This window comes from Magnolia sinica, chromosome 3 (genome assembly GCF_029962835.1).
Source record: "Magnolia sinica isolate HGM2019 chromosome 3, MsV1, whole genome shotgun sequence".
Classification (NCBI taxonomy): Eukaryota; Viridiplantae; Streptophyta; class Magnoliopsida; order Magnoliales; family Magnoliaceae; genus Magnolia; species Magnolia sinica.
In genome coordinates, this window is record NC_080575.1 from 83,960,343 (window position 1) to 83,985,304 (window position 24,962).

At 41.1% G+C, this 24,962-nt stretch overlaps 1 protein-coding gene across 1 annotated transcript in view; it reads left to right on the forward strand.

The window, feature by feature from the left end:
- The first annotated feature begins 527 nt into the window (after positions 1-527).
- The window catches only part of LOC131240097 (probable E3 ubiquitin-protein ligase ARI8), a 116,864-nt gene continuing 92,429 nt past the window's right edge, over positions 528-24,962 (forward strand). The window contains exons 1-2 of the mRNA XM_058238140.1: positions 528-950; positions 1,675-1,799. Coding sequence (XP_058094123.1) covers positions 792-950; positions 1,675-1,799 — 284 coding nt within the window. The 5' untranslated portion in view covers positions 528-791. The remainder of the gene's footprint in view (positions 951-1,674; positions 1,800-24,962) is intronic.

The window sequence follows — 24,962 nt, forward strand, 5'->3', positions numbered from 1 at the left end:
CACACCATTAGAACACATAGGTTACACCCAATCTAATCCAAGGACAATACCTTACCCGCACATTTATCATGACTCTTACAATTCCATCCACTCTAATCCCAGCTAATGCAGCGGGCCAAATAGACCGGAGTGTGAAATGAGAAATCATCACACGTAGTGTCATATACTTTAAAAAAAGGATTTTTGTTTTCGGCTCATGTGCCACTTCAGTGGAACATCTGAGCTTTGAAAGTGTGTAACATATCACAAGGATCATCTTAAGCGAGAATCAGAACACCGTACTTATCAGGTGGACCACACACATACATTACGTTAGACCATTGGCTGTAAATTGTTATCGATGATGGAGCCCACCTAATGAATAGAACATTATGGTAGATAACCTTTATGATGTGGGTCACCTTTTTCATGGAACTGATTTTACAAAAATTGATACGTCACAGAAAACAAAGACGTTGTATGTTAAGTTAACATACAACATTGTATCGGATCATATTCCTACTCTGCAATGATTATATAAAAATGCCAGACTCCTTTTAAAACCATTACCAATGCGAGCACCCAAACCCAAAATCAAAGCCATTTGCAACGATTCCTCTCTTTCAAATTCGTCGATTCTCTCCTAACTTCCTTCTTTTGCTTTCACCGAATTCTCTGAATTTTCACCTGCATTTCGTTCCTAATTTCTCCCGATTCGGCTCGTATTTTCGTGCCCTAATCCCCAATTTTGCCATCGGTGGAAAGTCTAGGTTTTATTTATTTATTATTATTATTATTTTTATTCAATTGGAATGGATTCGGAGGATGACATGCACGATGCCAATGATGCGGAGTCCCTCGACGACGTCTACAGTGGTGAGACGGCCATGGCGAGTGATGGCGGGGATGGTGACTATGAATTCGACAATGACACTTATGATTCCGACGACAGTGCCTTGCATCGCCAGCAGGTGGTTCTTTTGATCCTTCTCGGCTGATTCTTTTTATAATTATCAATGAAGAATTGACCCTTTTTGTATCATGATCACATTCGCATTCTTTTGGAATTACTTGGAATATATTCTTCATTGGATCATGTTATTCGTTTGTTGATTTTTCTGAATTGGGTATTGTTAGTTGCTGTGAGTTGAGTTTGTTTAATGCAAAATATTTCTGGGCATAATGATACTTTTGATTGATTTCATTGCCAACATGTTATCTAGGATTTTAGGGACTTGAGAATTGGGGCTTTTGAGGGATTGAATAAATCATAAGCTAGTGCACCTTTCTGTTAGAATTCTGCAAAGCTGACATGAACCTTGGTACATGGTGTGGGCGTGTGACGACCAATCCATGCATTGGGTGGTCCTCCCAGTGTATTTGACCTCTACTAAAAGTTATGGAGGCCAGACTTGTACATTGAATGTGGACTGTTGGCAATCTTTTTTTTTGAAACTCTCCACAGTTTTCATACATGTATGGCCCACCTGAGGAGTTGAGCACCTGATAATTGGGCCATACCATTTACATGGTGAGGCTCACCTGCTGCATGGCATGGATGTGGACACATTCTGATTTCCAGGTCAGAACATTAGGTTGTGATCCATGCGACAACTTTATTTTCTGCCTTTTTATTGATGTTATTATATTATTATTATTGTTTTTAAAATCTAACTCTTGATTTTCTCATTCCAGCAAAATTACACCATTTTGAGCGAAGCAGATATACGCCAGCGTCAGGAGGAAGATATAACAAGGATATCTACTGTACTCTCCATATCGGGGGTTCACGCAAGCATCCTGCTTCGCCACTATAATTGGTTAGTGATGAATCTCCTTTGAAATAACTGTGTGATTGGAATTTCTACAAAATGATGTGGTTCATTTCGTTTACTATTCAGATTAGATTGCTGATAGTAAGAGCATCTTTTTTTGATTGCACAAGTTTTCATTGGTTTCGGATGATCGTGCTTGTTATTTGGTCTCCTTGGTAATTTTTTGTATTTAGATATAATATACACACAGAGATGTGCCTATATGCCCATTCTTTTCATTCTGTTTTATTAAACCGAATCCATATTAAACCCGAACTTCTTATTCCATGAATTTTTGGTGTTTCCATTTTTTTGATTGGATTTTTGACAGTCTTTTTAATGATTGAGACAGAATTAAACCTGGACATTTTCGGTACCCTTTTTTTGCCATATGGGGTTTTGCTGACCATGGGCATTTGTAAGGTTGAATCCAAGTGGCAGTGTGGCACAATTGATTCATGATTTGGATGATTTAGGTTATCTTCAAGGCCTTCCGCATTTGTTATGATATGGCCGATACGTATAGGTAACGGCCGTGACTATTACGTGATACAGGGGTGAAATCAGGCAATTGTTTTTTGGGACTGTATCGGCCATTATGGGGGCTGTAACTACCGTTATGTCCCCATAACGGTCGCAAAACTGCCATTTTTTCCTATGTAAATCTATTTTCTCATTTTTTTTCTTCACTTTTCTCATTCCAAAAACTCTTTTAAATCAGTCTATAGCTGATTTTGACCACTATTACTATAGTCTTTAGGATTTAAACCATAAATTGTAGCGATTTGAGCAAATAGAAGCTCCAAGCGTCATTTTTTCAAAAAATTGAAAAAAGTGGTGTTTATATATATATGTGTGTGTGTGTGTGTGTGTGTATATATATATATAGGGAAATGCTCACCTGCGCACCAGTTCGCACGGAACTGGTGCAAACTTTTTTGAGAACCCATCACACGTGATGTGGATCCAAAATCTGAACCGTTCATGTGAAGAAGCACCCCGTGAAACCCCCCGGGCTCAAGTTTTACTTTGATCTAAAACTTTGATGAGCCATGAAAAATGAAAACAGTTTCCTCCCTTGATTTGCATTTCTCTTTGCTATGGCCCACCAGAATTTTAGATCAGGATGAAAATTTGTCACATGGGGTTTCATGGGATTCTGCATCACATGGACCGTTCAGATTAGACACCCATGACACGTGTGCAAAGGTGCGCACGTGCGTAGGTGCGCAGGTGAGCATGACTCTATATATATATATTTTCATTTTCTAGTTCTAATGCTTGATTGTGATGTGTAAACATTAGAGACATATAACCATGTTCATAAATTCACCAGACAACCTGATACAACACTCTTACCAAAGAGTGGACCGTTACGCTACTATAAACATGTTAAAAAAAGAATACATATTTAGAATATTTATATTTTTCTTTGGATTTTCTAGATATTTTTCATAATTTTTGGCCAAAAAAGGAAAAAAAAAAAAACAACTGTTATAGGCGATACCCATATTAGTAAGGTGGTGACTATTACAGCTGATACTCATATCGATAATGGTGGTGACCATTATGGTTACCATTACCAATACAGAATACCTTGGTTATCATAAACTATGGCATGTATAGGATTAAAAGCTAATGGTCCACCATCTGTAGTTGAATCATCAATTTGGGCAGTTTGGATTGTCATTTGTCATATTGAAACCAAGTGGCTTGCCATTCACACTTTAGTTAGAGATTTGGGTGGTTTGGATTGGCATACAACTATTTATTATGTATGGTTGGTATTTCCGCTGTAGCGTACGCTACACATAGGTAGCGTGTAGCGTACGTCGCGTACGCCTCAGAACTATAATAATTTTGTTTAAAATAAAAGCTATGTTTTATTATGCGAGTTTACAAATTGTTTTAAAATGGTGGTGACCCATATTTTTCACACGTGGCAACATGTAGATCCATCCAAACCATGCTTCACACACGTGGCACTTTGTAGCTAATAAATATGTACTCATTTGAACATTTTTACCATCTAAACCATTAAAAAATGAGCCTTGAAATGTACGGCTGAGACTTTTTTCCTTTGAGTAGATGGTAGGAGACTTATATTATAAGAGGTTTTTTTTTTTTTTTTTTTAAAGAACTTAAAACTATCGAAATATGGCTTTCGAACAACCCTATCTCAGTGCCGCAGTTGTTGCCATTTTCAAGCTTTGATTCCAATCTATCAAAAGGCCCTTTGAAGATCGGATTTTTGGCGTTCAATTGGACCTACAAGAGCATCTTCTTGCTGGATTTTCAAGAGCATTAAAGCCCAAACAAGGGAGAAATCACGTTTCCCTCTTTTCGCAGCCGTGCGGACACGTTGCTCCCAAAAATCCATTTTCAGTTGATTAAATCTCTATTTAAGGTATGTTTTGACCCTTTAATCATTGTTAATGAGGTTTTTTTTTTTTTTAAAAAAAAAAATTTATGCTGAAAAGTTGTGGTTAGTTTTTCATTTTTTTAATTTTTTTAAAATTTCTTTTTAGGAGGTTCTTATGTAAAAAAGATGCATGGGGCTGTGGTGTGTATGACATGGATTTGACCCATCCAACCATCACGTGGGACACATGCGTGGGGTCCACTGTGGTGTTCTATGCCATGGTCCACATGTGTGGAGTCCTCTGTGGTGTTTTATGCCATGGCCCACATGCGCGGCCATGGCCCACATGCATGGGGTCCATTGTGGTGTGTGTGTGTGTCTGTGTGTGTATTAAAATTAAAAAAATAGAAGTATCGTGTAGCTTACGCTACACGCTACGCTATTTCGCTACACGCTACGGAGGGTTGAATGCTACACAACACGCTACCGCTATTTAAAACACTGGTTGAAACCAAGTGGCCCACTATCCACAATTGAGTCAACTATTTGGATGATCTGGATTGCTGTACAACCATGCCCTGCGTACGATTAAAATGGAGTGCCCACAATCCACAGTTTCGTCAACAATTTGGATGGTCTGGCAAGGAAGGTATGGTGTTGTTTCTTCAATTTGTTTGGCATTGAATGGACCTTGAATGGCTCGTAATTTTTTTAGCTATTTGTGTTGCTGCTTCCTTAGTTCCTGAAAACATTTTTGTCCTTTTGTTCCAATTTGATGCAAATAGGATTAGGGTTGTACATTTGTTAGATTCGAGTTTGGTATTTGTGTGCCTATACCTAGGCTTGCCTAAGTGGGATGAGTTCTGGTCTGGGTATCACATTCGAGGTATTGGAGTTGAATTCGATAGAATTTAGGTACTTATTAGCTGCTATGCTTCTATTATTGGGTTAGGTTCTAGTCCAAATTGTAGTTATTTAATAACATATAATAGGGAATCTCTAGGGTAGAAGCAGTGTTTGGTGCAGGGGTCGGCTTCTCTACTGGCAACGGGGAGAGAATCAAATTCTTGGAAGATGTGTGGATAGGAGAATCCTTTCGTTAACAAACATTTTCTAGAGTTGCTTGCTTCTCTACTGAAAGGAATATAATGGTGTCCAAATGCTATTTTTATGTTGGAAATGCCGTGGTTTAGGCCCTGCCATGTCGAAGGAACATGCTAGATGAGGAATTGGAGAAGTTTATGAGGCTTCTTGACTACCTCCACCTTTGTATGCCGGTGAAAGAAGGTAGAGACAAAATAGTTTGGTTAAAGGATATGACCGGATGCTTTTCGGTTCAATACTTCTATGAGCTCATTCGATCCCCGGAGAGGGGTGGCCCTCGAGTGTTCACGGCCAACATGTGGCATTACTGGCTCCCTCGAAAGTCGTGGCTTTCAATTGGTTGGCTGGTAGAGGGAGAATCCTCACCATAGTCAGCCTTCAAAGGAGATCAATGGTGCTGTCCAATGTGTGCGTGATGTGTATGTCGGATGTCGAGACGGTAGATCATCTTTTCATTCATTGTCTATTCGCTAGATAGGTGTGGAGCCGTTCCTTCAGACCCTTTGACATGCACCGGGTAATGCTAGAATCGATCGGAGAGTTATTCTTGCTTTGGCACGGAGTGGGGCTAGGGAGAAGTGAAAAAGCTATTTGGAGACTGGTTCAGCTAGCCTCACTATGGGCCATTTGGGGGTAAGGAAATGGGAGATGTTTTGCAATGAGTCTTCCAAAGCAGCGGAGGTCTTCTTCAAAGCCCATTTTCTTGTAGTGGAATGGGCTTCTTGTATCAAATCATTACAAGATTGTAAATTTTCTTTTCTTTTCCTTTTTTTTTTTTTTTTTGGATGTAGTTTTTGCTCTATCTCGATGCTTCCATAATAAAATCATCATTACTCTTAAAAAAATAATAGATATTAGTTATATTATCTAGTGCATATATGCACATGTGTATGCATCAGTGTTTTATGTAGTGGTAGCGTGTCGCGTAGCGTTCAATCCTTCGTAGCGTGTAGCGAAATAGCGTAGCATATGCGTAAGCTACACGATACTTCTATTTTTTTAATTTTAAAATACACACATACACACATGTGGGCCATGCCATACACACACCACAGTGGACCCCACGCATGTGGGCCATGCCATACACACACTACAGTGGACCCCACGCTTGTGGGCCATGGCATAAAACACCACAGAGGACCCCACACATGTGGGCCATGGCATAGAACACCATAGTGGACCCCACGCATGTGTCCCATGTGATGGTTGGATGGGTCAAATCCATGCCATACACACCACAGCCCCGTGCATTTTTTTACATGAGAACCGACCTCCTAAAAAAAAAAAATGAAAAAATGAAAAAATAACCACGACTTTTTAGCATAAATAAAAAGAAAACTCATTAGCAATGATTAAAGAGCCAAAACATACCTTAAATAGAGATTTAATCAATTGAAAATGGATTTTTGGGAGCTACGTGTCTGCGCGGCTGCGAAAAGAGGGAAACGTGATTTCTCCCTTGTTTGCAAGGTGTGCCAAAACGGTTACGTATCGGCCGTAACGGCCGATACGTAACGGTAACGGTGGGAACCGTTACGCGTTTCGGGGTCGTATCGGCCGATACCCGATTTTGTACCCGTATCGGCCGATACGGGCCCGTTACGGGGTGTAACGGCCGTAACGGTAACTTTTTTTTTTTCATTTTTAGCTTTGTTTTTGCTGTTTTTTTGAAACCTCTTGCTTTCAAACTGTTTCTCACTCCTTCTACTACTAATTTCGACCAACCTTGGCTAGGTATTTGAGAGAAAAACACATTATATTATAGATTTTTTTGAATCAAAGCTCGGTGGGCCATTTTTCAGAAATTCGTCAAAAATAGGTATTTATACTTTTTTTAATATATTTTGCTGTTTTAATCATGTCATATGATGTGTTAATCATAGTAGAACATGTTAATGTGCATTTTACAGATTTGGGGTGCCATTTAATAATTTTTTAATATTTTTTTCTATTTACGCATGAATTTTGGCCCCTTTTTTTAAAATTCGAAAAATCAATTTTTAATGGTTGTTTTGCTGTTTTAATCATGCCATTTGATGTGTTAATCATAGTAGAACATGTTAATGTGCATTTTACAGATTTGGGGTGCCATTTAATAATTTTTTAATATTTTTTTCTATTTACGCATGAATTTTGGCCCCTTTTTTTAAATTCGAAAAATCAATTTTTAATGGTTGTTTTGCTGTTTTAATCATGCCATTTGATGTGTTAATCATAGTAGAACATGTTAATGTGCATTTTACAGATTTGGGGTGCCATTTTATATTTTTTAAATATTTTTTTCTATTTACGCATTTATTTTGGCCCTTTTTTTGAAAATTCGAAAAATCATTTTTTAATGATTCTTTTGCTATTTTAATGACGACATATGATGTGTTAATCATAGTAGAACATGTTAATGTGTATTTTACAGATTTGTAGTGCCATTTTATATATTTTTTATATTTTTTTCTATTTACGCATTTATTTTGGCCCTTTTTTTGAAAATTCGAAAATTATTTTTTAATGATTCTTTTGCTGTTTTAATGATGCCATATGATGTGTTAATCATAGTAGAACATGTTAATATGCATTTTACAGATTTGGGGTGCCATTTTATATTTTTTTAATATTTTTTTCTATTTACGCATTTATTTCGGCCCTTTTTTTGAAAATTCGAAAAATCATTTTTTAATGATTCTTTTACTGTTTTAATGATGCCATATGATGTGTTAATCATAGTAGAACATGTTAATGTGCATTTTACATATTTGGGGTGCCATTTTATATTTTTTTATATTTTTTTCTATTTACGCATTTATTTTGGCCCTTTTTTTGAAAATTCAAAAAATCATTTTTTAATGATTCTTTTGCTGTTTTAATGATGCCATATGATGTGTTAATCATAGTAGAACATGTTAATGTGCATTTTACATATTTGGGGTGCCATTTTATATTTTTTTTCTATTTACGCATGAATTTTGGCCCTCAAAAATAATTGCAAACACCTAAATGTAAGATATTTTCATATTACATTCATTCTAATATATCTATCATTGATAGTAGATAGTTAGAAAATTAAATATATGAATTTTGTAGTCAAATTCAGGTTATCTGGTTCATAAATTCATCAGACAGTCCGATACAACTTCTCACCAAAGAGTGGACCGTTACACTATCATAAACATGTTCCAATTTATAAATGAATGCATATTTGGAATGCTTAGAATATTCCGGATTTAATCCATATTTTTTCATATTTTTTTGGCAAAAAAAAAATTTTGCGCCGTTACGGGCCGTTATGCCCCCGTATCACTGTTACGCCCCCGTATCCGTATCGGTTTTGGAGGTCACCGTTACGCCAACCGATACCGATACGGGACACCTTGCTTGTTTGGGCTTCAATACTCTTGAAAATCTAGCAAAAAGATGCTCTTTTAGGTCCGATTGAATGCCTAAAAACCAATCTTCAAAGGGCCTTTTGATAGATTGGAATAAAAGCTTGAAAATGGCAGCAACTGCGGCTGCTGCGGCACTGAGATAGGGTTGTTCGAAAGCCCTATTTCAATAGTTTTCAGTTAAATTTTTTTTCTTATAATATGAGTCTTCCACCATCTACTCGAAAGGAAAAAATCCCAGCCATACATTTCAAGGCCCATTTTTTAATGGTTTAGATTATAAAAATGTTCAAATGAGCATATATTTATATAACCTACAAAGTGCCACGTGTGTGAAGGATGGTTTGGATGGATCTACATGCTGCCACGTGTGAAAAATATGGGCCACCACCATTTTAAAACAATTTGTAGACTCACATAATAAAACAGAGCTTTTATTTTAAACAAAATTATTATAGTCCTGAGGCATACGCGACATACGCTACACGCTACCTATGTGTAGCGTACGCTATAGCAGAAATACACTATTTCATATGCTACGTAGCGTACGCTATTCAATACACTGGTATGCATATACATATACATGTTAAAATTAACAGGCAATCATGTACCTGATTAGGTAGGTGTTTGGACTGACCCAATTTTTAAAATGGGTTTGATGAAGATCCATGCCCACCTATATTGGGCCGGGATGCTTAGTGTTGGTGTATTGTAGAGAAAATAGAGAACAATTCTACAAAAACCAACAAAGTTTTCCAAAAAGGAAACCAATAGATAGCTGAAACTCATGCAATAAAATAACCATCCCAAGAGCAAAAGCCAGAGAAGATGCGAGCTATCTTTTCGAGTCTGATTGCTTATTGGTTTAAGGACTCTTTAAGGGCATGTTTGGTGTTTTTATTTTTATTATTTTATTTTATAAGTGTATTTTAGGAATTCTAGTTCCCAAAATTTCTTATAAGGACCCATTTGGCATGTTTTTAGCAAGGGCAAAATGGATCCCAATAAGCAATTCTGTTGAGAACCACTAATGCAACATTGATTCCCAATAGACATGTTTGGTAAGTGCTGAGAAGTGATAAGTTCACCCGTCATTCAATGATTAGCACCATAAGACTCAAGCTCTACCACAACTATAATATGAAGCAAAGCAATTGATCTTTGTGGGGTCCACTGTCTTGGGTTTGACATCAACTTCGTCCATCAGGGATGCCCCCATTTGTTCACTGCATGATCCAAAACTGAGGCAGGCTGCACCATGGGGAATAATGTACTCATTCCTAACACCTCTAAGTTCACGCAGTGGGGTCCATCTTCTTGTATGCATGGCATATAATCAAATCAAAACTAAACTGTCCAAATTATGAATTCCATTTTAGATGTATCCAGAATATAAAGATATGTTTATTTGATTATCTGGTTATGGGATGTGTGAGAGAGATTTGTTGGACAATTTAAAGTGAAAAATATCAACGGTTCCTGTTTCAATAAACAAGCGCCCACAAATAAAGGCTTAGGGTTGATTAACCAATCTAATTTTGGGATTGTTTTACTTGGCGGTAGTGTGTTGCGCAATTTAGTCAGGGTACTTTTGTCTGGCAAATCATATACATATGCAATTTCTTTACATGGTAAAGTATTTTATATGAATCCATTTAAGTAGGCAAATGCTTTACTGTGCAAGCATTTCATGCTGTGTGTTTTTGGTCAATTTTTCTTAGAGTAATGATCTAATGGACTGAGTGTACTGGAACCTGACAATGCACAAAATTACATTTGGAGTCGTTACCATCCATATTGGCTATCTGCGTTGTCCATTAGGTCTAGTACAATCTTAGGGCCTGTTTGTTAAATCTGAACTATGAAGCCTGAATATGAAATCTGAACCTGAAACGACTTGTTTATTAACAAACATTTGAAATGTCTGAAATCCGTTAATTTGTCACATTTGCCCGTCTCCACAGGAAACCATCATGATTGAATTCCTACCACTCAAAACTTCATGGATTCCACTGGAATGTTTATTTGCCATCCAACCTATTGATAGGTCATAAAGACCTAGATGAAAAGACCACACAAATATCATCTTAATCCAAATTTGTGTGGCCCACAAGAAATTTTTTATGGTCAATTGCCACTGTTTTCTATACTATGATCCATCTAAGATTTGTATCTGCTTCAAATTTTGGATCATGCCTTAAAATGAGCTTTCAATACGGATGGGCGGCATGGATGTAGTCGCATACATCATGGTGGGCCCCACAATCAGGGGTCTCACCCACCTCGGTGGATCAAAGGACGCGGATTGCCTGCTGAGGATGTCAAAGTGGGTGTGTGTGGGGTGTGAGTGCATGTGTGAAAAAAAAGCACATAGGTATGGATGGTGCTGCGTGGTCCCACCATGATGTATGTGTTTTATCCACTTAGTACATCCATTTTTCCATATCATTTCAGGGAATGATCCCAAAAATGAGGAAGATCCAAATCTCATGTGGACTGCACCACAAGAAATGATGGTGATTGAATGCCCACTATTAAAAGCTTCTTAGGGACTTTAAACGTTTTGGATGCATCTGATATTTTTGTTTTCCCTTTGTCCTGGTCTATGTGACCTAATCAACATGTTGGATGATAAATAAACATTACAGTGGGCCTTATGAAGTTTTTAATGGTGGGTGTTCAATTACCGTTGTTTTCTTGTGCTGTGGTCCACTTGAGACTTGGATATGTCTCATTTTTGGGCTCATACCATAAGATGATCTATAAAAATAGATGGATGATGTGGATAAAACACAAAAATCATGGTCAGCCCACATAGCATTGTTCATTAGCCAACGCTTGTGGCAACGATAGTAGGCAATCCTAGTAGGATCCGGGATCCACCAATTTTGTGTGGCAAAATCCGGGAAATGGATTGTGTGGTGTGCTCGATGGTGTGTTGACACCATCAAGTTCTGTGGGCCCATCATGATGTATGTGTTGTATACACACCGTACATCCATTTGGCGACATCACTTTAGGTCATGAGCTAAAAAATGAGGCAGATCCAAAGCTTAAGTATACCACAAAATAGAAAGCAGTGGGGACTGATTTCTGCCGTTGAAACCTTCTTAGGGCCCACCATGATGTTTATTTGTCATCCAACGTGTTCATGAGGTCACACAGACCTGAATGAAGAGCTAAATACAAATATCATATTGATTCAAAACTTCCATGCCCCAAAGAAGTTTTCAATGGTAGACATTCAATACCCCTTGTTTTCTATGGTGGTCCATTTGAACTTCGGATCTGCCTCATTTTTGGTCCAATGCCTTAAAAATATCTCGTAAAATGGGTTGACGGTATGGGTATAATACATATATCATGGTGGGACCCATAGAACTGGGTGACGTCAACACACCTGGTAGGTCGGTGGTGTGCAACACACCAAGCAATATTCCTGCGGGGATTGGGTACTACCTCACCAGGAGCTAGCGAGACGGGGACAGTCTTGTTAGGGGTTCCGTGGCGCCTACTGTGATGCATATATTTTATCCACACAGTCCATCCATTTTTTCATACCATTTTAGGCCATAAGATAAAATGCGAGGCAAATCTAAGGCTCATATAGGCCACACCATAGGAAACAATGGGAATTGGACACCTACCGTTGAAAATTTTTTAGGGCCACAGAAGGCTCTAATCGAGCCGATATTTTTTTTTTCCCCTTCATCCAGGTTTTTGTGACCTTATGAAGGGGTTAGATGGCAAACAAACCTCATAGTGAACCCTAGGAAGGTTTCAACGGTAGTTGTTCAATTCCCACTACTTTCTATGGTGTGGTCCACTTGAGCTTTGGTTGTGCCTCAATTTTTGGGCTTATGCTCTAGAATGATCTGGAAAAGTTGATGGACGGTATTGATCTAACTCATAAATTATGGTGGGGCAAGAGACGTTTCACATGTTAAAAGTTGGGTAGTGTGTTAGGGAGAGAATCTCCATGGCAATGTGTGTAGGCGCAATTTCAGAAGCAAAAAATTTGTTTTTGAATAATCTGCGGAGCGCATTTCGTATTCACCGTTAAGCTAGACCTAGACCTCGGTCGCCGAAAAAATTCGGCAAAAATTACGGAGCGCTTTCCATGTTCGGCATTAACAAACAACACTTAACGCTAAATGCTTTCCAGATTCCGCATTAAGTAATTTTTTTCAGCGTTAACAAACAGGCCCTTAGTAGGCAGCCTTGAAAAAATCATTCTAGGTGATCCTAACCGTCCAGTCAGTGGCTTGTAGAAATTGATTGACAAGATTGTTCATTAAAGATAGGTCTTGTCATGGATATGTAGGAACATTTGATTGCTGTTGTTTTTGCACAGTAATGAAAGAAGACTGGAAGGACCAGAATGGTGATGTTTATGATGATGAGTCCAAACTCCAAATGCAACTATGTGCATGTCATACATAGCTCACTTAATCGTTTCTCTTTTTCCTATGTAAGTCATTTTCCTATGTTTGTTTGTGCTATTACATACTAGTGTGAAAATCTATTTATTTTCAAAGCTTGGTACACAAAACGGTTACGTTATAGGCGTAACGGCCGTTACATAATGGTGGTGCCTATTATGTGATAGGGGTTGTAACACCTGATTTGAAAAAAAATGGCCTATAATACATGGCCGGCTGACCGCTTCAAAAAAAAAAAGAAAAAGAGAAAAGGGGGTGGGGTACATTTTTTTTTTCTTTCCTTTAGAAAAATTTGAACCATAACGGGGTTGGAATGATCGTTACATTCCGCATGGCATTGACCATAAGGCTGGCTGTTACTTTGATTCAAAGTACATGGCCAAATTAAGCACACTACAGAGGTTTAAGCATTTATTTGGACTGTCCATCATGTGGGGCCCACATTTGATTGCATATCCCTTCCAATCACTCTGATTGGATAATCCTTCAGGAAATGAATGGTCCATAATGGATTTGCTAGAGAGTTTAGGCATTGATGTGGACAGTCCATCACTTGGGCCCACTGTTGATTGCCCATTCCTTTGAAATCACTTTGCTTGGTTGATCTTAACCATCGGATAGTAGTTAGATATATGGACGGTCCATATTAAGTATACTAGAGAGTTTTAACAGTTGATCTGGATTGGCCATCACGTGGCACTCACTTTTGATTGCCCATCCCTCTCAAATCACTTTGATCGGGTGATCCTAATTATTAGATTAGTGGTTAGAGAAATAGAAAATCCATATTGAGTACACTAGAGAGGTCTAAGTATTGATGTGGATTGTGCACGAATTAGAGGGTAGGACTGTTCAACCAATATGATTTTGAGACTTAGTAATAGTGGTTCCACAATTTGGCTGGTTTAATTTGAGTTGATGTATGCCATGTGTACAATTTCTCTGTGCCTGTGTGTCATCATATACTACTAGAGTATCAAATACTCTCCACCGAGACTCTCAACTACAAAACTCCTGTACAGCGGGTATAATACCTGTACATGCTATAGGTAGAAGGTTCAGCACTTGTAAGTGTTTGATATCAACCCCATCTATTGGGTTGGCCAATCAATGTTAGGTTCGGGGGCAAAAAATCAGCCTGAAACAGTGGGGAGGGTACAACAACTGTAGCTTTGTGTGTGGGGAAACCCATGGTGTGCTTCTTCCATCCGACCCATTCATCCTGCGTGCCTCACCAGGATAAAGGGAAATTCCAAAAGTCAGCCTGATCCAAAACTCGCAGGCCACATTGCATGAACTTAGAAATTTTAAGTGTGATTTTACATTATCCTATGGTGTGGCCATCTTGAGTTTTGGATTGGTATGATTTTGGGTTTGCACAGTGACCATGTGGGGGCACACTTGATGGACAGTGTGGATGTAAGACACATAGCATGGAAGGCTCCCTAGAGCTCTAGTGTTGTACCTTGTCCTATTGTTGTTGTAAAGCTCAGGTGTTGTACCACTAATATTTGGGTGGTGGACTCCCTTATAACCTTCTTGGCACATACCAAACATGTTAATTGGAAATCAATTTTGCATATGCAATTCTCAACAAACAATTCCACTGAATTGTTTATTGGGAATCAATTTTGCTGTTGCTAGAAGCAACGTTAAATAGGCCGTAATGAAGCCAGAGCAAGAGCTTAATTGGATGAACGCAAGATTTTTTAGAAGTTTTTTTTATGTATCCTTCTTCGTCCCTTTATCATGGAAGGCACCGTGCACACCATAAATGGATAGTTCATGTGTAATGGGCGCTGAGCTAGGATCATGTTGGTTTCATATTTAGTGAGTCTTAGGGGTTGTTTGTTTGTTGGGTAAGTTTGGGGAAGTCATTCTCATGGTGTTTCCCTTTCTTGGGAGATGTTATCTAAAAACTGTTTGGTTGAGACTTTGGAATTTCTTGGGTAAACTCTGAAATCAGTTTGGTTAGAGTAGGCATGCATCTTTTGAGTGTAGTGTGTAGCTTTGGCCTCAAAATGGTCATAGCACCATAGTGCCAACACTCTTTTAAGGGAAGCTAAAAAAGTACAGATGTGATGTGAAGCTGAACAAGCACATGTGTGGGTGGCCCTTTGCACCAACTTGCAAACCACCATAGCACTAGCTTCTCAAGTGTGTGAACTGTCCATAGTGCCAGTCGCCAAAACGGTGTTACGGTGGTGCTATCCTTTTTGAAGTAAATGAGCATAGTGTCAGTTGCAGTAGTGTTGACCATAATACTAACCGCACTACCCATAACAATGGGCGTGCAATGATGGAAACTTTGGCTCGCTAGCAGAATCTTTTTTGTTAGGTGCCAATGGTTTCCTTTGACCAATCAGGAGGTGTCATGTTATCTTGTAACCATCTAACTACTTCTGAGCGGAAAATTACGATGAGTCTATGAAGAAGACTCTGTTAGCCTTTGACGAATTGGTACAACGTAGTTATCGAGTCAATGAGATCTCTCTTGAGTATTCTTCTTAAACAAGATAGTATAGATTCCACAGAAGGGATAGGGATGGATTGCATTCTGTGGATTAAACAAGAAGATTTAGATTGGTCCATGAAGGAACTGCATGATACAGTAGTGGTGATCACGAGAGAAGGGGCATCCATTTCCCAAGTAAGAAACTTGATCAATGAATGCTACAAAATTTGGCCAGAAATGTACAACATCAAACCAATTGGGTACAACGAGTTGTGGATCAAGGGAAGTCCGGGCCTAAATCTGGACATTCTGATCATGGCAGGAGCATTGCATTCAGATGGTCCGGTTATTTGTGTGAAGAGTTGGAATCTCCATTTTTGGCATGGAAGATGTATGGATACTCATTTGGGGGATTCCCCTTGAACTATGTAATGACGAGTTCTTCACTTCAGTGGCATCTTTCCTAGGATCCTTCATTGAGCTCAACCTGAAGACAAAGCTAGGAGAGATGGCCGTCATCAGAGTTCGGGTCAGAAGAAAGAAGGGGGTTCCTCTGCCGAACCAGATCCAAGTCTTTGCGGATAATGGAAAGATCGATCCGTCGATACAAAAGGAATCAAAGAACGACCTAGCTCCTAGGTGGGGTGATCTCTGGAGGACAAAGGAACCCATTTCTCCCCTTTCCATGAAAAGGGTAGCGGCGGTGGAGCATGAAGACGCACGTATCTCATGCTCCCGGGGAGTACCGAATCAAATTCCCATCGCTCCAGCTGTCTCCCTTGATGTGGGCGTCAGTTGTTAGGGTATTCGAGAAACACGTGGCATCGCAACAGCCGAATGCATCCCAACATTCCTGATTTCTGAATCGTCGAGTCCTCCAAATGTTCGGAAGAGATTGTGCCACGTGGCCCAACTTTCTCATCGGTATCGAGGCAGTCAGAGAGCCTAATCCGCAGTTAGGCAATAGGGACGCGTGTTAGCATCGGGGACTATAATGACGGTTCGGGCATTTGCTTGGGGCCTGAACCTCATGTGCTGGCAGCCTTGAGTGCTTCGGGTCCTGCAAAACCCATTCCACTCGATCTCAACCTTTCATTACATCCCGATCATAGTTACGAACCCGGTTTGGTTCCAATTTCTTCAGCTCCGAAAGATTTAAGTCTTGACTCTTCATCTCTAATAGGAGAGTTTCTAACCTCAGACAGTCCGACGGTGATATGGAAGCTTCCACCACCTGTTCAAGCCAAGCGGTTGGGAGAGTCGGTACAGTCTCAGACGATCTATTCGAGCAATTACGTCTTTCCGTTTGATGCATCTTCTCGATGGAGCATGGGTGACGATGGTTTTGAACATTATTTCTCGCAATCGGAGAATCTGATTTGTCTTGATTCCCACTTATCTTCTCCTCTTTCTTCCTCCTGCGAGTGGTCAAACCACAACCTCATCACTCTTTTCCAAGATGGAACGCGAGAGGGAATCATAGATGCAGAGCCATTGCAGATTGGAATTGGAACTTCAGTAGATCAAGAGTGAGATCTCGAAAAGAAGATGGAAGATGAAGAACATAGAGATAAATTAATTGACGTCATTCAGAAGAAGAAATGGATCAGGGATGCTATGTGACACGTTGGAAGATCCTTAGGTTTGTCTTTCGGGGACTGCCTGGAGGATTTTATTGCCTTATTTCAATGTGTCGAATCTCGAGGAAGACCCCTTGCAACAACAAGATCCCCCAGAAATCACTTATCCAAATCGTGCAGTAACAGAGAATTACAACGCTTAATGATGAGTCCCGGTCTGTTCGTTGGACTCAATGTCAACACAGGACTTCAGGGAAATCGGGGCAGTTCAGTTTCTCAATGAAGATCGTTTCCTGAAATGTTAGGGGAGGGGGGTCAAAAGCAGAAAAGAAGGCTTATAAAAGATTCATGTGGGAGATGCAATCCTGACATGATTTGCCTACAAGAAACAAAGATGCAACAATTCAACGATCGTCTGATGGGTACCCTCTGGAAGGCAAAAGATGCAAAGTGGCTGGTTCTCGATGCAATTGGAAGCGCTGGAGGAATTTTGATGGCGTGGAAATCGTCTCAGTGGGTGGTCCAGAAAAGCTGGGTTGGTAAGTTCTCAGTCTCGGCAATTATGTAGGAAATTTCGTCTGGTACTCGCTGTCTCGTGTCCTTTGTCTATGGTCCTACCATTGAAGCAAACCGAACAGATTTTTGGGATGAATCGAGCGCAACAAGACAGAGTTTTTTAGGCCCTTACTGTTTTATTGGGGATTTCAATGTAGTCAGATATGCAGAAGAAAAATCAAATGGCAACAAGGTTAACTCAGCGATGAGAGCCTTCTACTCTTGGATTGAAGATTACGAACTTGTGGACCTACCTCTACTCGGCTCCAGATTTACTTGGACCAATGGGAGAATGAATCCAATCCTTTCTAGATTGGATAGATTTATGCTATCCTCGAAGTGGTTGGAATTGTTCCCTTCTACCTCTCAGTCAGTTCTCCCGAGAACAACGTTTGACCATTGGTCGGTGCTCCTCACGGTTTGATAAATCTTGGTTTAAAATTTCGGGGTTCTGTCAGATGATTACAGATTGGTGGGCTGGTTTCCAGGTGAAAGGTTTTGCAGGTCATAGGCTTTGTTCCAAACTTAAGACTCCTCAAAGAAAATTTAAAACGGTGGAAGCAAAAGGAGTTACGTAAAAGGGAATTGGAAACGGAATCGATTTTGTCAGAACTGCAATTGATAGATGTTCGAGTAGAAGATGGGCCGATGTCTATAGATATTTTGGCCAGAAGAATTCAACTCATTCAACTTCTTTTCGCCAGAGTCTTTGAAAATGAAATTTCTTAGAAGCAAAAATCTCGTTCGAAATGGATAAAGGAGGGAGACAAGAACACAAAATATTTCCACAACATAGCCAGTATGCATGCTAGAACCAACAAGATCAACAACATTATCATGAATGACAATCGGATTGAAGATAAGGAAAGAATTACAAATGAGGCTATATCTCATTTTAGCTGTCTGCTAAAGGGAGAAGATTGGGTAAGGCCTCGCTTGGGTCATCTTCGGGTAGGCAATATATCTGGAGAAGACGTTTCTTTTCTCGAATCTCCTTTTTTTTTTTTTTTTTTTTTGTGGAAGAAGGAAGGATGGCGGTAGGCTCCTTAGGTGGTGATAAGGCTCTTGGTCCAGATGGATATTCTATTATTTTCTTTCAAAATTTTTGGGATGTCATTCAAGACGATGTTATGGAGTTCTTCAGTGAATTCCATGATAGAAGTAGACGTTCAAAAGGGCTCGGGGCTTCCTTTATAGCTTTAATCCCAAAAATTCTGGGCGCGGCTACCTTCAATGATTTTAGACCGATTAGCTTACTTGGGGGGCCTTACAAAATCTTGGCAAAAGTTTTGGCATCCAGGTTGAAGAAAGTAATAGGAACGATCATCTCAAGTAATCAATGTGTGTTTATTTCGGGCAGACAGATAGTCGACTGTGCACCTATAGCGAATGAATGTTTTGACTCTAGTCATAGATCCGGTTTGAAGAGTATCTTATGTAGTTTGGATATTGAAAAGGCCTATGATCATGTCGATTGGGGCTTCCTGCAATACATGTTTAAGCGGATGCGTTTTGGTGACAAATGGAGAGGATGGATAGGTGAATGCATCGGCTCAGCCTACTTTTCTATCCTTCTCAATGGATCCCCGAAAGGATTCTTCAAAAGCTCGAGAGGTCTGAGGCAAGGCAACCCTTTGTCCCCGTTTCTCTTTCTCATAGTGGGGGAGGCCCTTTCCAGGATGTTACACAAAGGCCAAGAAGCAGGTATCTTAAGCGGAATTAGTGTAAAAGGTATGCCCAGCCAGATCTCGCATGTTCAGTTTGCGGATGATATTTTGATTTTCTCTGAAGCGAATCTAGAAAAGGTGGACAACTTGCGCACAATGATCCACTGTTTTGAGGTAGTTTCTGGTTTGAGAGTAAATATGGTGAAGTCTAAGATGTTTGGGGTTAACGTGGAGAAAGAGGAGGTATGTGAATGTGCGGTTCTCTTCGGTTGCTCTTTGGGTTCTCTCCCGATCACTTATGTTGGCCTTCCTTTGTGCATTGGGTCGCCTCCAAAGTTCTTATGGGATAAGGTTGTAAACAGGTTTGAGAAATACCTCGCCAGATGGAAATGTCATTATTTATCCTTAGGAGGACGTTTAACCCTTATAAAGGCCGCTCTCTCTAATTTGCTTGTGTATTACATGTCCTTATACAGATGTCCGACCTCAGTTCTGGCTACCTTGGAAAAACTTAGACGTGATTTTCTTTGGCATGGTAAGGAGGACAAGAGGAAATTTCATCTTGTCGAGTGGGAGCAGGTGTGCAAGCACATTAAAGAAGGTGGAGCAGGCGTAAAAGACTTAAAGACGATGAATTGGGCTCTTCTAGGGTAGTGGACATGGAGATTAGGGACAGAAAATGGGAACCTTTGGAACAAGATTATCAAAAGTAAGTATGGCAGATCGGTGGGTGGTTGGTGGACAAAAGATTTGTCCTCTTATATGGCCTCGGCCATTTGGAAGGGAATTCTCCATATGAAAAAAGAGACTCTCAAACGTGTTGGTTTTGAGTTAGGTAAGGGAGATAGTATTCGTTTCTAGGAAGACATGGGTGGGAGAAGTGCCCCTAAAAGAAAGCTTTCCGAACATGTTTCGTCTGGCCCCAAAGCAAGACATATTTGTAGCCGATTGTTATACTGTTTCGGCTGGTAAGACAGTGGAACTTGGTTTGTAGAAGGAATCTTCAAGATTGGGAGATTACTTAATTTGTCAATCTTCTCGAATGCATTTATAGATCTAATCCAAATCAATTGAGTGCAGAAAGTCTCATTTGGAGAGCGGGAAAGTCCAACAATTTTTCAGTTAAATCGCTCTATAATCTGCTTCATTCCAATCAGAATGTTATTCATGATCATCTGCCAAGACAAATTTGGAAAGATTTGGCTCCTCCCAAGATAGTGGCCTTTGGATGGTTGGTTGGAAAAAAGAAGATTCTGACGGTTGACAATTTGAGGAAAAGGGGATGATTTTAGTAAATATCTGCTTATGTTGTATGGGGGAAGAAGAATCAGTCGATCACCCTCTCATTCATTGTCCTTTTATTGCTAGCATTTGGGCTGATTTTGCTTCTCGATTTAGAATCAATTGGTGCCTCTCAAGTTCGATGGATCTTCTTCTGAAAGCTTGGCATGGGATCAGAATAAGAAAGAAAATGACTCATATATGGAGAATGGCAATCCTTGCAATCTGGTGGTCCGTTTGGGAAGAAAGAAACTGTAGATGTTCTAGGGATGTCTCAAAACCCGCAGAGTTTGTTGCTTCCAAAGCAAAGCGTTTGATGATAGAATGGGCTGCTCATGTAGATTTTTTTAGAGGATTTTGACTTTCTTTTTCTTGGAGATTAGTGGTATCTGCTCCCTCAGTGGATCCTCTCTCTCTCTCTCTCTCTCTCTCTCTCTCATTTTTTTTGTACTTCTTTCCTTTCTCTTAATATATAAATCATCATCTTTCCAAAAAAATAAAAAATAAAAAATCATAAAGTCTACTTTCCCTCCTCCTATTACCTTGTGGTGCTACTCCTAAGTTCATCAAATACATTCAGTTGTAGTTCTATCCTTCCTCGTCTTGCCTTGCGAAAAAAAAAGGAATCATGCTTCAAGACCCATTCATGTTCTCATGAAGCATGGGCCCCATTCGAGATTGAAATTTTGGGAATGGGCTGATGTATCAAGACCCATGAAGCATAGGCTCCCCATTATATGACGAATGGCATGAAAAAGGTCCCATTCTGGATATAAATTTTTTTTTTTAAATGGCCTGGAAATGGTCCAAACTTGGCCCTTGGACATTTTTTTTTGTTGGGTATGGTATGAACTTGCTTTGAAAATGGTATGATGAAAAATGGTTTGAAAATGTTTTTGTTTTGAAAGCATCTGCAATTTCTTTCATCCCAAATGCTAACCTAGCCATTTGGGATTACACGCAATCTTGTCTACAAGTTACCTATAGTGAGTATGTAAAAGTTCACTGGCTTTGCTTGAGCGACTCTAAGAGCGATCTCTGAATGCACAACAACGATCGCCCCCGCCTATGGGGCGACTCCTCCACTGATGGATCGAAGTCGGCACAAGTTGAGGAAGCGAGCCTAACTCACAGAGTGGAAGGATCAAAGCGCGGGGGATCTCTCCATGCTCCCTAAGAGGACCTCAAGGAAGGGGAGCTCCACGACGATCAGGGTTGGAAACAAGTGTCCCGTCGGCGTCCTCATCCACCCACCTAGGCTAGGAAGAAGGATTCTTTCCCTACTCTTTTCGTCAAAGGATACCCGGAAGGATGATTTTCCATCAATATTTCAAGGGTCTTTGGGCGGGCGGGTGCAGTCATGGACGTGATAATGCCACGTGATCACTCCTCTGGGTCCTATCGGGGATTCGCTCTGGTCAGAATGTCCTTTGAGGTAGAGCTAGCTAGGGCGGTGGAAATGCTCCACGGAGTGAAATTTGCAGGTCGCCCCTTGTTAGTTCAACGGGCGAGGTTCCCTAAAGGTCCCCCTCAGCAGAAGAGTCTTTCCGCTGCCACCATCACTAAGGAATACTGGCCGACGCCACCTGTCTCCCAACCTCAGCGTGTGGAAGGGATATCTTTTCGTGATGCCCTCCTCCTACAACACAACACCCCTCATGACCTACATTCTACCCCACCTCAACCTCCCTAGACCACACAATCAGTCAGTCCTAACCCTCAACCCCAAAACCAACCTCATCATCGAAGAATCTTTAGCCCCTGACGACAAGGGTGTTATTTGCATCAGCCACACCTCGTTAGATAGGGCCCGGGAAGAACTCAAAGATACCATCGTCATCATCAGCAAGGGAGGGGCATCCATAAATCAAGTGAAAGACTGGATTTCAGAAACTATTGGTTTTTACCCAGGAAATTACACTATTAAACCAGTGGGTTATAATGAATTGTGGGTTAAAGTCTGCTCGGGGCTAAACTCTGAAATGCTGATCATGGCAGGTCATCTACATTCCGGGGGTCCGGTAGCGAAAGTTTTGAAATGGGAGGACTTTTGTTTGGAAAAGAAAATGTCTAGGTTTAGGTGTGGAGCATCCCCACGGAAATATGGAATGACGAGTTTTTTTTTTTTAATCTCGGTCGCGAATTTGTTGGGTTCCTTTCTTGAGCTGGACACTAAGACGAAGCTCGGAGAAGAGCTTACTGTCCTCAGGATGAGGGTGAGAAGGGAGAAGGGTTCTCCGCTCCCCCAGCACATTCGGGTGATTGTCGACAACCGTACAATTGATTTGCCGGTGATCCGAGAAGCCCCCGACGAAGTCTACCCTCGGTGGGGTGATCTTTGGCGCGTTCGGGAAGGTTCTTCCCCTCCGGTGAAGGAACCAATAATGACGATCGAGGCCTGCACCAATCTTCCATGCTCCAGCGGACCACCACTGTAGGTTCCTATCAATGCTTCTGACCTCATCGGGGACGAGGAGTTCATCGCAGCCATCCGAAGGACACGCGGCAGCAGCGAGCGGACTCGATCGCCAACCCCAGCAGATGATATCCCTCGGGAGTCGCCCTCAAGATCGCGGGGGAAGGAGATCGTCCCACGTGGCCTGCATGCTCCGTTTGCGTGTACGTTACATGACTGTATGCCTCATCTCTATTCTCCTGAAGACACGTGCAAGAACCCGGGCCCAACACCTCATCAGCGTCTGATAGAAGTTTTATTTCGCCAGTCATTCGACAGCGACCTTCCAAGCAGTTCTAAATGCGTGGCCCGTGACGTCACCTCCTCAAGCCCACCCCTGCGACACGTAGACACTCACATGCGAGAGCCTGTTTCTCTCACTTCCCACGTGCCTTGTCATCTAATCGGGTATGACCCCACTCTTCGGATTCGGGTCCCGTAGCGGACCATGCCCTGTCAACTGAGACCCATCAACCATCTATCTTAGCCCCCCTTGCAACCACATCTAGCCCTCCTTCCTCTTCGTACCACAACATCCGCCTCAATACTTGAAATTGATCCGAACCTTCATCTGCGATCTGGAAAGCTCTATCTCCTCTCATTTTTGCGGACAAGAGTCATCACCGCGATTCGGGTGAAGAAGATTCGGAGAACGATTCTTACTGTTTATCTGATCCTTTCTCCCAACCGCCTTCTGCGTCTTCTATCCCTGATCCTCTAGGGGATTCGTTAGACATGGGCCCTATTACGCTCTTCCAGGATAATACCCCGGGTGAAGTGATTATAGCAGAGCCCCTCCAGATGTGCGCGGACCTCTAATAGCATCACCATCAGGCCAACGAGACCACTCTCTCGGGCGACTACAGAGACGAACTTCTAGGCAAAATGTCCAATAAGCGATGGGTCAGAGAAGCCATCACCCACGTGGGAAGAAAACTAGGCCTCTCCTTCAGGGACAGGATGGAGGACCACGTGGCATTGTTTCAATGTATCGAACACAGAAGTCAGCTTATCTCCGATCATCGAACCCCCTCGAAGCAAACTCCCCCCATCCGGCAGCAATCGTGAGATCCAGCGTCTGAATCCTAGCTCCGGGGCAAAATCAGCCTCTAAATCCAAGCACAGGAGGCAGGGTATGCAGGGCAATATGGTTGCCCAATGAAGATTTTTTCTTGGAATGTCAGGGGGGTGGGCTCCAAACAAAAAAGAAGCCTCATCAAAGCCTCCATCGCTAGGAAGAATCCAGACATTCTTTGTTTTCAGGAAACTAAGGTCCCAGCTTTTAATGACAAGCTCCTCGCTTCTCTGTGGAATGCCCCGGATGCGAAATGGGCTGCTCTCAATGCCTCTGGCACGTCCGGAGGTATACTTCTTGGGTGGAAATTGTCTTTATGGGACCTTCATGCCTCTTCCTTACGTTCCTTCTCAGTGTCCGTCGTTCTTAAAGATAAACTTTCTAACTTCCAATGTCTTATTTCAGCTGTGTATGGCCCTTTCGTTGATTTGGGTAGATCGGAAGTTTGTGATGAGCTAACTTCTGTTAGACATTCCTTCTCAGGTCCCTACTGCGTGGTGGGGGATTTCAACGTCACTAGGTTCCCGGAAGATCATTCCTGAAGCAAAAGAGTTTCTCCAGCTATGGTTCGATTCTCTGATTGGATTCAAGCCAAAGAGCTCATCGACCTGCCACTGAATGGGGCTAAATTCACTTGGACGAATGGTAGAAGAGTCCCAATCCTATCCAGACTGGACAGGTTCCTCATCTCTCCGGACTGGATCGAGGCCTTCCCTTCTGTGGTCCAAATTGCCCTACCAAGGACCACGTCTGATCATTGCCCTTTGCTGCTGCTTATGGAAGGTGATGATTGGGGTCCGAAACCTTTTCGATTCA